Source organism: Drosophila miranda, chromosome 2, assembly GCF_003369915.1.
Source record: "Drosophila miranda strain MSH22 chromosome 2, D.miranda_PacBio2.1, whole genome shotgun sequence".
Taxonomy (NCBI): Eukaryota; Metazoa; Arthropoda; class Insecta; order Diptera; family Drosophilidae; genus Drosophila; species Drosophila miranda.
The window spans coordinates 4553534-4569357 of NC_046675.1; the positions used below are offsets into that span (position 1 = coordinate 4553534).

At 45.0% G+C, this 15824-nt stretch overlaps 2 protein-coding genes across 4 annotated transcripts; one reads left to right on the forward strand and one right to left on the reverse strand.

Moving 5' to 3' along the window:
- Positions 1–3867: 3867 nt before the first annotated feature.
- On the forward strand, positions 3868–12201 carry LOC108156235 (Y+L amino acid transporter 2). Of its 3 annotated transcripts, XM_017287582.2 has the most exons (10): positions 5758–5862; positions 8734–9053; positions 9517–9763; positions 10506–10579; positions 10637–10782; positions 10841–11055; positions 11123–11352; positions 11415–11667; positions 11764–11825; positions 12028–12201. In XM_017287582.2, exons 2-10 carry the CDS (start codon positions 8766–8768, stop codon positions 12028–12030), a joined length of 1518 nt encoding a protein of 505 aa, XP_017143071.1. In that variant the 5' UTR covers positions 5758–5862; positions 8734–8765; the 3' UTR covers positions 12031–12201. The 3 variants fall into 3 exon arrangements, with proteins under 3 accessions (XP_033245343.1, XP_017143071.1, XP_033245342.1); XM_033389452.1 differs by lacking the exons at positions 5758–5862; positions 11764–11825 and adding an exon at positions 3868–3969; XM_033389451.1 differs by lacking the exon at positions 11764–11825.
- Positions 12202–12502: 301 nt separating this feature from the next.
- Positions 12503–14897, reverse strand: LOC108156237. Its single transcript, XM_017287585.2, has one exon. It carries the CDS (start codon positions 14765–14767, stop codon positions 13280–13282), a length of 1488 nt encoding a protein of 495 aa, XP_017143074.1. The 5' UTR covers positions 14768–14897; the 3' UTR covers positions 12503–13279.
- Positions 14898–15824: the final 927 nt, after the last annotated feature.

Here is a 15824-nt window from a genome sequence, read left to right on the forward strand (position 1 = left end):
GGGTAAATGGAAATGCAAATTGCTGTGGAAAAACAAAAGAAAACTCAACAAATAAAACCACAAAAAAAAAAAAGAAGAACAACTTGAGAGGAAAGGTGCAAAAAATGACTGGAAAAAAGTGCAAGAAGTTCAGGAGTATTTCGAAAAGAAAAAGAGGTAACGAAAGCGTGTTTTACAGCACCCGATACGATATTTCCTTTGGGGCAAGAACATGCCTAAATAATAGCCAACCATTTTGATTTCTGTGTTTGAAGAACTTTCCCCTTTCCCCTTTGCCATAAGAAATGAAACTAAAATCAAAATGGCTCTAACGGCTGCTGTCGCCAGTGCTTTCTTTTCCCCAAAGATTCTCTTTCTCTCTTCCTCACACTTTTTTTGCTACTGCTTTCAATATTGTGTGCTTCGAGTGCTTTTGCTCTTTGCATTTTCGCATTGTCAGCAGAAGGCGTCTGCTCCACATCCTTTGATGCCTCGGCAGCATGCCCCCCACCCCCACACCGTCTCTGGCCTCTGGACTCTCTACTCCTTCCTCCTTGGCCGCTTTGGTAATTGAAAACGCAAGTTAATTTCTCACTTGCCTGTTTCTTTGTTTGTTTGTTTGTTTGTTTGCTTGTGGGCGTGGCAGCAAACTCCCCAAAAAGAAAGGGTAATACGAGCAGGACATAGTACGAGGTGGGGAGGTGGGGAGGTGGGAGGCCCTGGCATTGTCGCACTTATTGTATTAAGAAGATTTTTCGTCAAGTTTTCGTAATTAGTAAAGTTTTGATTGTACTTTGGGTACAATTTCCTCATATTTTCCCAGACTCGCACCGGGGAAAATTGATTTCAGTCTATGAAAATCAACATAAGCCGACAGCAGGCAACCCGGCAACCCGGCAGGCGGCACTTTGCATAAATACCGACCAGACGACTGCAATTCGAGTCCAGACCCTGACTCCGAATGGGAGAAAGGCTATCAAAAGCTGCTTTGCACTTCATTGTCAGTGGAAAGTCCCTCTTATGCTTCCAATCTCCTGCTCTCCTGCTCGCCTGTGCCTGTGCCAGTGCCTTTGCGTTTCTCATGTGGCTCTCAAGCTCCGGCTTGGGTCAGGAAGTGCATAAATTTTCAGGGGACGAAAGAGACAGAGCGAGCTGTTATCCTTCCTGCACACAGTGAACGGAAGAGGAGGACTCTTAAGCAACGATTTCTGAATAAGTTTGGACCACTGCTCCACCACTGTCTGTCTGCCGTAAGTAGCTTAGAGCTTGTTTTACTCACAGAGGCGGCAAAAAGTGCGCACTTCATTGATCAGCATAGGGAAAATATATTCGAAAATTTGCTCAGGCACGAAGCGATAAGCAAAAATGCATAGGAACTTCTCTTTTTTTCCCCTCCAGCATCTGTAATGGAGCATTTGCAACTCTACGAGGCGGGGGAGGGGAGGAAAACTTTGCCGCCATCGAGATGACAAAAAAAAAACAGGCGCCATCCGAGCGCATATATATCTTCTGCCGTCAACTCCCCCATCGCCGGACAGATACGAGTACAGGTGCCAGCGACAATTGTCACAGTCACGTAAGGATCAAAAGCGTTGGACAACGCAGCGCAACGCAACGCAAAAAACGAGGCAAAACATCAGCAGAACAGAGCCATGGCATGGACGGGGGTGAAAAACAAACTGTCATACGAGTGTATGGAAAAATATGCGTTGCTGTCCGTAGAGGCTGGACATAGTTCGTTCATATCCTGCCGGCCCTGCATCCGGTCCGTGGCGGTACGGGGCAGAGGCGCACACAAATGAAGCTTTGATGCCATCAAATTGTGTGTGTGTTTTGGGGCATGTTCGATGGGGTGGCAGTGGCAGAGGTGTTTGTCAGTTGTTCATTGATTGATTTTACCCTCCTGCAAAACAAACTAATAAGTGAACGCAATACCCCGGCACCTCCCACCCCCGAAACGGGAGCCTTTTATGACAGTGCAACAGTGCGTATGCGTGTTACATGTTACACAAACACACTCATACCACCCCACCCCATTACTTGTGCGATGGAAAGTGCATTTACAACTGCAGCAGCAATCTCTTTTAAGCGCCCAACAATACAGCTTCTACGCATGAACAGGTCGCACGGGAGCCAAAGCTGCTGGCGCACAAGGGGCATGCCACATGGCACTGGTTCACACACGGCTGCGGCAAGTCCTTCCACTATCATCGGTGATACATTTTGTGCATTTATTCAGTGTGATGTTGAACATATTTCCATGGAGTGCAGGAACGAATGATTTTTCATGATTTGAGAGCTTGAATCGGTTATTATTCGCGCATCACTGGATTCCATCGGAAAGCATCATACGAATGTTGTACTGCGGTTTCATAATCCTAAGCTGCCAGAGGCTAGACTGCCTCATATTTTGGGCCAATCGGGTGTTTTTCAGCAACGGAAACTAAAACATGAACTTTGGAAAATCCCAGGGGTATAATAAATGCTGGTAAATGTTTGCAACAGCCACAGGGACAGCCTCTATGAGCCAATAAAGGATATATGGACAGATGAAAACCAGAATCTAGAGCAAAAACCCAGTTTCCTTCCTAAAGTGCAATGGGACTTACTTGGTTATCCCCCTATAACATCCGGCATGTATAGTATATAGATCCTGTCATTCCGCCCTGCTCAAAGGTCAAAGGTCCCGTCTAAGTTCCCCTATAGCACCCCACTCTAACAGTTAGAAGTGGCGGCACATTTCTCTTCTGCTTTTTCAAATAGCAACGTCCAAATTTTTCTGGGCCTACACAATATCTACATCTATACTACATGTCACAGTGGCGACACCTTACGTTCCGTTTGCAAAGCTGCCATCTTACGTTGTTGGGTTTATGTCTTTACTAAAAGTAGAAAACTCTGCTAGGCATGTTTCCAGCAATGCCCGTTGCAAAAATATGGCGCAGCTGCTTAACACTGTTTTTTGGGACAAAAAATTATAAATTCTTTAATTAAGATTTCCTGAAATCAATTCAATTTTAATTTATATTGATTTAATTTAATTTTTAAAATATTAATTTATATAAATATTTAGGCTCTGGACTTTTGGAGAAGATGAATTCCTTCAAGAAAGTATTGAAATAAAAAGGAATTAAGCAATTCTTTGAAGGAAATAATTATCTTAATATCCTGAACTCCAGCTCTAGTGTAAGCATTCTTAATGAAGGTTGAAGGCAGAACAATAAGCTGTGCCCAGGACATGCGCACAAGGACTCGCCTGACCTTGAGCCCAACAATGAAGCGATTCCCAGAGAGCAGAGCAAGGCAGAACCCGAGATTTATGCGAAGCTCTCTGCCCGAAACAACAAAAGGTACTGCATTTGATGGCACAAAAAAAAGGGGCCTGAAACATTGAAGGCATAATTTGAAAGGCCAGAGCCAATGCCCTTGACCAACCTCTAAGAACCCTTGATGGATGCCTGCGCGTATGGCGCTGGGGGTTGGGTTTGCGTCTGCCTTTGCCTGAGGAAATGTGTAATTTGAAGTACGCAAAAAGGTTCTGTTCTCAAAAAACGTGGTCCGACGATGGACGATGGACGGACGAGTCTGCAAACTGCTTGATGCTCTTCGGCCTGTTCTGCTCGTCGTGCCGTGCCCAAGCTCGTGATGCCCTCTTATCAGAGACAGCTACAGAGACCCCAACCCAACCCAACCCAACTCTCTGGCTTGGCGCTCGTTCTCTCCGCTGCTGATGCTGTAACCCACGAGTGAATGCTTTCAGGTTAACGGGAACTGTGGCCACGACAACGGAACGGGTCTTGAGGCCTTACACTTTTCTGCAACAGCGCACCGTATAACGTAAAAACCTCATTCGATAAGTTAAAGTAACAAAAAAAAAAATAGAATACTGTATTAATAATCTTGTGAAAAGTGCTGGAAAATGTTGAGAACTCGATTGTGCTGAGAGCCAGTTCCTTTTTAATTCAACAAAAAATCAATTTCGATTTGCGCGTAAGTCCATGACATTCTGTCTGCAAGGCTATTTTTGGGTTCTGTTCTGTTCTGCAAGGATTATAGTATCTGCGTCACAGGTCTGCTTAAGTCGTGACGTCACAGAGGCAGACCTCCCATACACACCCACACAGCTTCCGAAAGCTCTAACCAGACACTTTGGCGCCGTCGTTCGTGTTTAATCTGGGATAATATTGATGCACAGATAAAGATAGTAAATACCTCCAACAATTTCCGATTTTGTCTGATGCAATAGACCCCAGCGGTTGGATCAGTCGGTGACAAACGTCACGAAACGTGTGACACTCCACTCACTTGAAATTCTAGCCGAGCCGCAGAGCCCAACGATAAGTGCAGCTCGATCTCTAAATTAATGAGCCAACGCAATGCGACGTACGGCAACATAATACCCTGTGGGTGTGCCACCCATTTTGGGGCAAGGTGTGTTTTTGAGGGTCAAAGGCCTAGCTGCTGGTGAGCCTTTTGGCCTTGAATAAGCATTTGAATGTTTGCTGTTCCTTATCCGAGCCATTTGTCAATGCAAACAGATGTCACAGATTGTGTATTAAATTTCCTTAAAAAAGAGTCCAGGGGTATTTTAATGAGGGGTATTAGCAATGACTTTAGCAAGTAAATGGAACCAGATTTACCCAAACAAATGTATAGTAAATCAATGGTGCCAAGTGCCACAACACTTCAAGATTCTCCATTAACTTTCACACCGAATCTCAAACACATTCTATGACGTCTGCCGGCGCACCGTCAATTGTCGTTAATTCAAGCTTATAAACACAAATTACTAATAAACGAAAGATTAAGCAACCCGATGATGGGTACTTTTTGTGTGGTTTGAGAACCAAACCGGCTGCGGAACAGATCAAAAATGAACATCGACATCAGAATCTGAATCAGAGCATCGGTATCGTATCGAAAACCTCAATCAACCTTTGTTTCGCTGTCTTGCCTGTGGTCAATAAACTCGAATGGCCCGAAGCAACAGATTTGGGGTAATGTGCTATAGATCTGAAAGAAGGCAAACATTTAACAATAATAAAAGTTATTTAAATAAATTCTACAAAGAAATTGCGTGGAATTGCGGAGACACCATTGTGTGACGGTTTCTGAATTGAATTATTTTTTGTTTGTGTCTGTGGCCGGCCCCAAGTGCGGATATATTCAATTATAGATCGGGACAAGTGGGTTGGGAATGGATTTGAATATGCGCGCGAAAATCAGCGTAGTTTCTATATAATTTGCATGTTTGAAGCGATGTCTGCCTACGATCGCAAGTCAACAAAGATATAGGTATATAGGGAGGGTGCCCCACTGTAAGTACAGTTCTCCACAAAGTTCTCTAGCGCTCAGGCACATGTGCAAACAAATGGAAAAACCTTCAACTTAATGAGAGTTGCTCTTGGGTTTCGGGGTATCTTTTAGATAAAAGACAGCGTGTACCATTTCCCCCTTTGCCGTCGAACACATTTAAAGGTAAATATTCTGTCGGTGAGAGCATAAAACAAGAACAACCTTTTTTTTCGGCAACGCAACGACGAGAGGGAACAAACACGAGAAACTTGTTTCGAGCCAAATAACAAAATTCAAAAAAATAAATGCCGGTTAGGAACAAGCTTCAAAGCGAGCCTCCAAAGCTCCCTCCGAGAGAGCTTCCACCTCGGCCGGAGCTTCGTCGCCGAGCAGAGCGTAGGGTATACGAATATAATACATATACTATACCTATACAACCCCGTACGATTAACCTCTGGCTGAGATTTCCTCCACGAAGATGCCCCGCTCATTCTGCTCTATCGGTCGACGGCGTGCGGTTCGGGTGCTCCGTCGTAGTGGATTTTCGTAGCGTTTCTCTTAGCGGCGTGACAAGACCCTCTTGAGCAGGTAGCAGAAAGCCCTCTAATCTTCCCAAGCATTCTCCACGAGCATTAGATACGAATTTCCTACAAAATAAGCGGTTAAAAGATGTGTTTATTACAAGTGTTTGTGTTAAAAAAAAAGAAATAAAATGCATAAAAAAGCCTCCGGCCAAATGCTCATTAATTGCTCACAAAAATTTATTTGTGCCACAAAAGTTTGATATACTTGTTTATAATCATTTCGGAGCTTGTATATTTTTTCTAAATTTAGTTTTAAATTAACGATTAAGTTGGACCTGTTGATGCCGGGCATGCGACTCGAGCCGGTTCCCTCGTGTTTTATTATTTTTTTGTGAATCAAAAGAAATTCCAAATTCCACCGGTATACATAGTGCTCTGCTGATAAGAATTTATGGTCGCTTTGCTTGAGATTTGTTTGCTGAACAGATAGAATACAAAGTTGTGTTTTCTTTGAAGATTTCAAGTCAAAGAAATCGAAGGTTATGCCCGAAATAAGAGGAAATTCGAATGTTATTGTACGAGTTTCAAGGCCTATTTATTCTGAATAGACTTCGGAGTACAGAAGAACAGACATTAACACGTTGTTATGGAACCGAAAGAATTCCTAAACAGAAATTCCTCCCTCTTTCTGTATCTTCCAGCTCTGTATCTGAAAGTCCCTCATTAGTCGACTGCGATTGCTGGTAGCTCTATTGCACTTGTAATTACACCGCCAGCAATCCCACAATTCAGTGTATAATTTCCTAAAAAGCCAACCATAATTAGCTTCAATTTGTTGATAGCTATTGCATTTTTTCCGTGTAATAGACATGGGATATTGATAGCACATCTATTTGTTCGGCTACACTGATGTATCTGAATAATTCAGAGAACAAAAACAAGCAATTTCTGTTTACTATACCAAAATTAATGGTTTTTTTTGGTTTTTGTGTGTTTACGCACGCGGCCACAGATTTTGCCAGAGAAAGATAGCCATATGATATGTGGAATCAATAATGTATTGTATCTACCATGAAATGCGGATAAATGGGGCCAACACCGTAGTGAATGTTCGACAGGGAAAGAAAAAGTCGGCTAATGAACAATGAACTAATGACATACGGCAGCAATTGCCTTTCACACGTTCGAATCGGGAGAGACCCCCTAAGACAGTGATTAAGATGATGCAAGGCCCGGTATTTCCTATGAATTGCGTTCGAAATACCCGGAATTAACCAAATACCGAATGCCAATCGGTAATTAGTGGTCGGGAAAGTGAAGCAAGTGATATTGCAACTGGAGAATGCCAAGTTTTTTCGGCTTTTGGCCACTTCGTTCGGCTTGGCTGGCCAAGAAGAACACATCGGATGGGCAATTAGCTCCGGTTCTCCGTGTCATAAATCTTGGGCTGCTCATTAGTTTATTCAACTGTTTGTTTTGTTTTGGAATTCTACTAGTGGCAGTACTAGTACTACCTGTTATTCCCATAACTGAGTCACACTCTCTTTGTGTTCGGCTCTCTGATGACATGCTAATTTATGCAGAGCGTGTGTCCAAAGCCGGCCTTTGCTTTCGCCTCGAGGAAGTGCCCGCCCACCCACTCTGCTCCTCCCTGTCTGGGCTCTGGCTCTACCTCTACCCCTGTAGTACGCAAAAACAAACAGCGTGACCTAATGATATCGATGGGCGGGGTCTTTATGAGGTCTTTCCCCATTTGTGGACTTTATGGGCCTACACGTGCCTTTCCTTTCAGCCCATTTATCAATCAATCTTCAGGCGTCGTCGGACTTTTGGGTTTAATGAACTGCGATCCGAAATTTTAATCGCAAAAGCATTGCTTCCTCATCATCATTGTGAGCTGCAGATAATAAAGTAGCAAAAGTCACAGCCAGAGACGCCCTCAAATAAAACCCCTGAGCCATTTGTCTGGCACATGCCCATGACGTTTCGCTGCGCTGTACAAATTTCCCATAAGCAAAGGGACACAGAAATCGAAAAGAGCAGAGAAAAAAACATTAAAGTAAAAGTAGAGCAATGTTTTTTACTGACCTCTGGGTACAGACTCGTTCGTACCTTTCACTGCAGAGACAGAGAATCGTGAGTGGCAGACCGATCCCCAAACAAAGATTATGAAAATGGCAGGCAAACATTCGTAGACGCAACTCAAACATACAATTGAGTCACCAGATAAATCTCGTCCAAACATTGCTCAAACAATTAACAGAATCAGAATTTAGCACTCGCCTCCGAACGTCTCTGTATCGCTGTTTTTATCGCACAATTAGCACGGCCATTTCTCAAAGTCAATGACAAGACGGAAAAGTAGTCACTGGAGACAAATAACTAATTAGAAACATTATGAAGACAAGTTCATTAACAAAATTAAAGACGGAATGTTCTGGGAATTCCGGGAAAAGTTTATCGTTTTTTAAATTTCGCTAAAATTAGATATGCAAACATCTAAACACGTTCAATTTATATAGCCATAAAACCATGTTCTAAACAATCGTGTGTAATAAAACAGATGGAAAGAAAAGGTCAAAATACTTTCACAGTTAATCGATTTTGTTGGGAGTAAAGAAATGTAGAGATATCATAGAAAATTATCACAAGACGACAGGCATATTACAAGTTTCAATTTTAAGATACGGACCATAAAGAATTCCATAAAATATTTTGTATGACTAGATTTAGTAGAGGAAAGCCTTATATTATTATTTGTTATAATTATAATAAACATCCCTTAAACTTTTCACGTAATAAACGTAAGAACCCGCATAGTTCTTATTCCATTTCCATTTCCTCTTCAGTTAAGAACCTTCTCTGACCTTTTCCTTTGGCAAACTTAAGAATCTTATTGGCAAAGCCCTCGACTTAATGGTTCTTTCCGTTTCAGGCAGCCACCGTTGAAGTACCAGTGACGACACCATGGAAACGGAGTCGTTGAATCGCAAGAATTCCTCGCGGAAGAGCTCCATTGTGAATGGGAATGGAGATGCCTCGACCAAATTGACCAACGGAGATGCAGATGGCGGCGACGGCGGCGGTGGCGAGGTGACGCTAAAGGCCAAGATGAGTCTCCTCAACGGCTGCACGGTCATTGTGGGCTCCATCATTGGCTCGGGCATCTTTGTCTCACCCACGGGCGTGCTGATGTACACGGGCAGCGTGAACCTGGCCCTCATCGTGTGGGTGGCTTCCGGACTTTTCTCGATGGTGAGTGGAGCATCGCCAGAGGTTCATAAATATTAAGTTAATCATTTGATATGCTAATGGGGAATAGGTGTTTGCTGGGCACACCTGTTGGGGCTGCGGAACAAGTTTTGTAGGAACAGCTGTGGAAATGAACAGTGGATGAATGTCGATAGACATTGGAGGAAGGACCTTTTCATTCAATTACGAATGCTGGCGGCGTGCCAATGCGTTGCTTAATGAAATTATTGAAATTCCATCACTTCCTCCACCCAATCATTCACTCATTCACACTCACACTCGTGTATCCACACCCATCCCTCCCCCATACGGATACGGACATGATGACAAGCCCATGTCAAACGCACGCGCCTCTGCTTCAATAAAAATTACGTATACGCAGCATTGCCTTTGGGCTCTTTGGCTTCTCTTTAACACTTTTGTGGAACTCTTTAATTTATGCTTCTCTTTCCCTATCGCTTCTTAGGTGGGCGCCTATTGCTATGCCGAACTGGGAACGATGATCACCAAGTCTGGCGCCGATTATGCATACATCATGGAGACCTTTGGACCGTTCATGGCCTTCATCCGGCTCTGGATCGAGTGCATGATCGTGCGTCCCTGCTCGCAGGCCATCGTGGCCCTCACCTTCAGTACCTATGTGCTGAAGCCCTTCTTTCCAGAGTGCTCCCCGCCAGAAGATTCGGCCCGTCTCCTGGCCGTTTGCTGCATATGTGAGTATTCAATGCACTCGTGAATATGTATATTCGCCAGGCGCGTACTTGACCCATAGATTAGAAAATCATTAAAATACTCGAACATCCATCCATCCATCCCCCTGAGAACAAAGCAAATAAACAAACAGAAAGAGTTTGCCATATGCGGCTTATCAGGGGGTCTGGGAGCGGGGTCTATGGGGAATGTGAGGGGTTTTCATTGGGTTTTTGGATTTGTTTTCCAAGGGAGATTAGAAGAAACTATAGTTTGGGTTCATAAATAGTGGCAAGAATATGTTTTTAAGGCCCTTGAAGTGGAGTGATGTTTGGGATAGAAGGATTAGGGAACTTTTAGGAGCAGGAGAGTCGACTCAGAGAGATCTATTAAGTGCTTAATGTGTTAGACTAGTCTTCGAAAATGTTCTATAGACTCCAACAGCTGGAAAATACTCACTTAATTGCTGTACAGTACCATGGAACCATTAAAGCTGAACAATTTTTAATCAAACATTAGTTTCCATTACCCAAACCGAACTTGTTCGCGCAGATAGTGACTGTTACTTATATTTAATATTGATTTAAGTGAGCGGAATCAAGTGCGTTCACATGACACAATGGCCAGAGCCATAAATAACGTGCGGGTACTGTCGGATGTTGCAAGTCCTCTCGCTATTACATCACCCCATGAGGCCTGGCGATATCTTTGGCCAAGCGTGTCCAAGCGACTAGTCTAATGGGTTTTTTCCTTTCGTTTTTACAGTGGTGCTGACCCTAATTAACTGCTGGGACGTTAAATGGGCCACCGCTGTGCAGGATATCTTCACATATGCCAAAGTAAGTCAATCTTCCAAGCTTCCAATCTGGCTTACGCTAATGCCTTTATTTGTACAGCTGCTGGCTTTGTTCATCATCATTGCCACGGGCATGTACCAATTGTCACTGGGCAATGTCCAGTACTTTACGTTCGACAACACTGACACCAGAGTCACGTCGCTGGCCCTGTCCTTCTATTCGGGCCTGTTTGCGTACAACGGCTGGTAAGCGGCTTACTTGTCTCCAGACTCCGAGCCAGTTGCTAATTGGATTTGTTGACAGGAATTACTTGAACTTTATCATCGAGGAGCTGAAGGATCCCGTCAAGAATCTGCCCCGCGCCATTGCCATCAGCTGCACCCTGGTGACCATCGTCTATGTGATGGCGAATGTGTCCTTCTACACCATCCTGTCGCCCGATGAGGTCATGGGTTCCTCGGCGGTGGCGGTGACCTACGCGGAGCGAGCCTTCGGGGCGTTGGCCTGGACCATTCCCGGTGAGTGGATAGCCTCCTAGAGGTCTACCATTCCTCATACTTATGCCATCTTCTACTCGATTTGCAGTCTTTGTGGCCTTGTCCACCTTTGGAGCTGTGAATGGCATTCTTTTAACCTCGTCGCGTCTGTTCTATGCCGGTGCCAACGAGGGACAGATGCCCGAGATCCTAACGATGATTCAGATCCAGAGATTCACACCGACACCAGCTGTGCTGGCCATGGCCCTGCTCTCCATGCTGTACCTCACCGTCTCCGACATCTTTGCGCTGATCAACTACGTGGGATTTGCCACCTGGGTGAGTCCGGGGAACCGCCAAGAGTCTGGGAATCCCCTCGTTAATATCGCCTTTCCTTCCAGTTGAGCATCGGCGTCTCTGTCCTGTGCCTGCCGTGGCTCCGCTGGGCCCAGCCCAATCTGCCGCGTCCCATCCGTGTGCCCTTGATCTTCCCGATTGTCTACCTGCTGGCCACCGTGTTCGTGACCGTGGTGCCCATGTACGCCAGTCCCGTGGAGACGGGCTACGGCATTTTGATGATCCTCTCGAGCATACCCGTCTATCTGGTGTTCATCGCCTGGAAGAACAAGCCCATCTGGTTCCAGAAGTTCATGGGTAAGTCGGTGACCTCGCTGTCCCCCTCTCTCTGGCTCTCCCTCCTCTGGCTTCATTTCGATTCACGCTGTACTCCCACCTCTGAAACTCTTACAGGCGGACTGACACAAACCCTACAGAAACTGATGATGGTTGTGCGCCCCAAGGCGTCGTCCAAGGTTTTTAAGTTTGCTATTTATCCTAGTTTTAATTTTGATTTTAAACATTCAGCACTAGATGGTTGATGAAGATTTTGCACTCCTCAAAAACTCTACTTTGCACCCAACAAAAAAACCCTAGATACTCTGTAGATACGAAAGAGATATCCATTATCAAGAGATCCAACTAATATATTGATGTTTTTCTTGTTTTGTATTCCAGTAAGCATCACACACTTCCTACAAAAGCTGCTCATGGTACTCGGAAGGCAAACGAAACCAGCTCAGGTGTAAGGATGTATGTTCTTCGGGCCAACAGCAAATGAAAGCATTTAAACAGACACTCCTCTAATACGACATTATAGCCAGCCAAAAGATACACATAAAACACATAGAACTTACCTGGAAAGGAGATCTATTTCGCTGGAATTCCAAGATCTCCTGGAAAGTCATATTTTTATATACACACAGTGTCCAGTGGGCAGACAGCTCTGGGGCTCTGGGGCTCCAGGGACTATGCGAAAGACTGTGAAACGAATGGGAAATTACAAGGAAAACATATGCTCCAGAGTCGTTTGCCAATTTGAAGATTATCGATAGACCTTTTGAATAGTTTAAATGTTTTTTGCTTGTTCAACAAATACCATAAGAAAATACTTCGAAACTCACTCATTTGACAGGTTTACAGAGCTCTGAGATTAGTTCTTAGAAAAGGATCTATTAATTTTAAAGCTTATACGATATAATTTTAAAGATACGTTTCGTTTTTTAGTGTAGTCTTAAGTGGCACTGCAATTTGATTTCCACAATTTGTGTTTAAAACCATAAGCAGCACATTCAGACTATGATGTGCCTCGACAAAAACGTTTTTAATGAGATTCTGCCCAGGAAAACATTTCGTGTTCAACGAATGAGTCCTTTTGCTTATGGGTAATTTACATATACAGCGAATCAACGTCATTCCCAATAGTAGACTATCATATAGCGTTTTCTTAGAGAAAATATTTACTGTGACAACTGTACAAATCCAGATTAAATCCAGCTACCTTTTTGGCCTCCAACATTGCCTACAACCCTCACATATCCAATAGAGAAGCAGAACTACATAGGTATTCCCACATATACATATTATTGTAATGAGATATTGAAAATATTGGAAAATTGTTGTCTATCGAATTGTAGAATTGATTTCAGCATTGATTAGTTGTTGTTGATTGCTTTGGGTGTCTTTACATTTATGACGGGGCAGACCCCCCTCCCCCTGGGAGAGTGTTAATCGTATAACTCGTATTATTGCCTATTTAGCATTCAAGCTACACATTTACTACGATAGGAGCCGCAGCTGGGGAATCTGTTTAAACTACTATGAAACATATTGTTGACAATAATATTGTATGTATTTATATATAAATGTATATTAAATTATATATGTATACCCCCTAGAAAAACCCCGAGTCTTTCTGGCTGTAATCCTCCTAATTTGAGTGTGGTTCCGCTTCCGACTCTGGCTTCATAAACTCTATCAAAGTGAGTCTCATGTTTGCAATGGCTTTCAGCTTGCACGCCTTCTCCATCTCCGCCAGCTCGTGGTTCTTGGTGCCAATGTAGACGTTCAGGGTGGAGGCAAAGCTGGTCTTCTTCACATCGATCTCCAGCTTTCGGAACTGTTTCAGCAGCTCCGTGTACGCGCAGGCCGTCTCCTGCTCCCGATTGCTGGCCATTGGCTGGGGCTGGCCATCGCCGGCGCTTTCGTCGGTCTCCATGGATCGGAGTTCGCTGCAGATCGTCAAGCCCTTCTGGCGATACAGGGCCATGTAATGCTCCTCCATGCTGAGCTGCAGCTCCAGCAGCTTCGAGTCGATGCGATTGTACCAGTAGCCGAGGCTGTTGTAGTCCTCGCCCGAGAGTTTCCCCCCGCGACGGACCAAGGAGTTGGATATATTGGACACTGACGGCAAGGAGTTTTTGAAGCTGCAGCTCGGTGTGATTTTCTGTAGATTCGTGGAGCTCTGTGAGGCTGGTGCTGCCTTCGCTCGCGCCTTCGGATTGGTGGCTGCATGGTGGGCCTTGACGATGGACACGTAGGCCACATCGGCCAATTTCAACAGCTTACGGGTCATCGCCGTCTGCGATTCTCGTCCCGTCGGCAGCTCGAACATCACCAAAGTGCCGATGGGACGCTGAAAGTCGAACGACTCCTTGATGCAGTCGGTGAGCAGCGTGCTGTTGCTCTGCTTCCCCAGCGGCAGGGCCCTGAAGAAGTCCGCCATGTCCTGGCGGTCCTCACAGCCAAAGACCTGGAACAGGGTGAAATGCAGCTGGCGAACCGCATGCAGGCCATCGCGAAATACAAACTGAATGTCGATGTAGTCGTCGCCCACGGACCGGCTCCGGATGTTGGGGAAATCGTTGAGTAGCCACTGCAACAGCTCCCGAGTGCTGTGCAAGGTGCGGCCGCTCTGCTCTTGACGACGACTCGACGGATGCATCGCTGAACGTGGCTGCAGCAGCATGTTGGCCATGTCGAACTTCCGCAGGTCGAAGTATTCCACATTGATGCATTTGATGCGGTAGCGATACAGCAGCATTATGCTGTCCACCTCCGTGACCAGCAGGCGCGTCAACAGGTTCATGTTGTTGGTGCGATGCGGAGTCAGGCGCAGGAGACAGCCATGACGGCGCTGCCGGAACATGTCGCCCACCAGATCGCTCAGCTCCTCCCGCACATGTGGCTCGCACTCGAAGCCAATCGCATCGAACTCCAGGTGGCGATAATAGCGCGGTACTTCTTCCTGCTGCGACTTGGAGGCCATCGGCATGCGCAGGAGCACGGATTTTCGATCCAGTATCTTGAATTCGTCGTCTAAGCTGGTGCCCTCCAGCAATTCGGGGTGGTACCTTCGATTGGTGTCTGTTAGGGCCACCATCACGTGGTGGCATCGCTTGCTTATCGGCGAATTCATCGTCGCTTTCGAACTCAAAGAGGGATCGTCCGTCCCCCTTCCTCTGGCTGATTAACAAATACGCGTAATTTCGTTTGCTGAAAATTTCGACTGCTTTCTAAATATATTGTTGCTTGTTTTCAAATTAATTCTGAGACATAATGAAAGGAATACATATCTGATAATTTATAGAAAAAGGAAAACTTACGGATACATCAACGGACAGCTCAAGATCAGCACATGATCAGGTCTGCTGCGCGTCTGATTAGATGCCTGTTCCGTGGTCACCAAAGCGGAAGTCATCCTATCATCGCTGTCTGTGGGTGTTGTTGAGGGAGATCTGCGTCTCTAAGCTCGCCGCATTGATCCTCTTCCAGCAGCTTCCTGAACCACACAAAGCCACGCACCAGGCGCAGTGATTCACGCTGCAGCATCTTTTGTGCATCATAAAACCATCCCGCCGATCCACGAACATGGCATGGAGCACCGCCGGCAGCTCTTTCTCGTTGGCCGCAAGGACATCGAAGCGGAAATTTCGGGGCCTGGAGGCGATCTGGCAAAAGCCGAAATTCTCACTTGCCCGCCATTTTGGAATGTGTCCACCTGTGGCTGTGTGAATGTCACTGTGTCGTCAGTAGGCTCCTCTGCTGGTTGCCCCGGCGTGTTGTTATTTATGACCACTAGCACCCGAGTTCACTTTATCATTACGGTACTCTTTTAACGAAAATCAATACAATTATTGCAGCAAACGTGGAAAATCACAATTCTAAAACAACACAAAACACGCACAAACAAAGCACCGTTACTTGAGATAGCTTTGAGCTTTCTTCACCACATGGTGTACTACACGAAGAAGGTGGCGCTGCAGTGTCGTAAGCTAAATACTTAAATACACACCCGAATATGAAGAACGTTTCAATTTTAGAGAGGTTTAGATGAAAGATATGTTGGTCAGTATTAAAGCCGCGGTTTAACTCAAATTGTTCAATAGAGGGGTTCAAATGGGCCAACTTCGTTTTTTCGTCGGTATATTTGCGGTATATTTTAACAAAGAGACGGTATATTTGGGTATATTTCT

Excerpts from the sequence above, each read along its gene's own strand:
- LOC108156235 (XM_033389452.1), top strand. The coding sequence starts at position 8,766 with ATGGAAACGGAGTCGTTGAATCGCAAGAATTCCTCGCGGAAGAGCTCC. Across the intron at positions 10,580-10,636 it reads ATATCTTCACATATGCCAAA|CTGCTGGCTTTGTTCATCAT; the intron begins GTAAGTCAATCT and ends TTATTTGTACAG. Across the intron at positions 10,783-10,840 it reads CTGTTTGCGTACAACGGCTG|GAATTACTTGAACTTTATCA; the intron begins GTAAGCGGCTTA and ends ATTTGTTGACAG.
- LOC108156237 (XM_017287585.2), bottom strand. The coding sequence starts at position 14,767 with ATGAATTCGCCGATAAGCAAGCGATGCCACCACGTGATGGTGGCCCTA.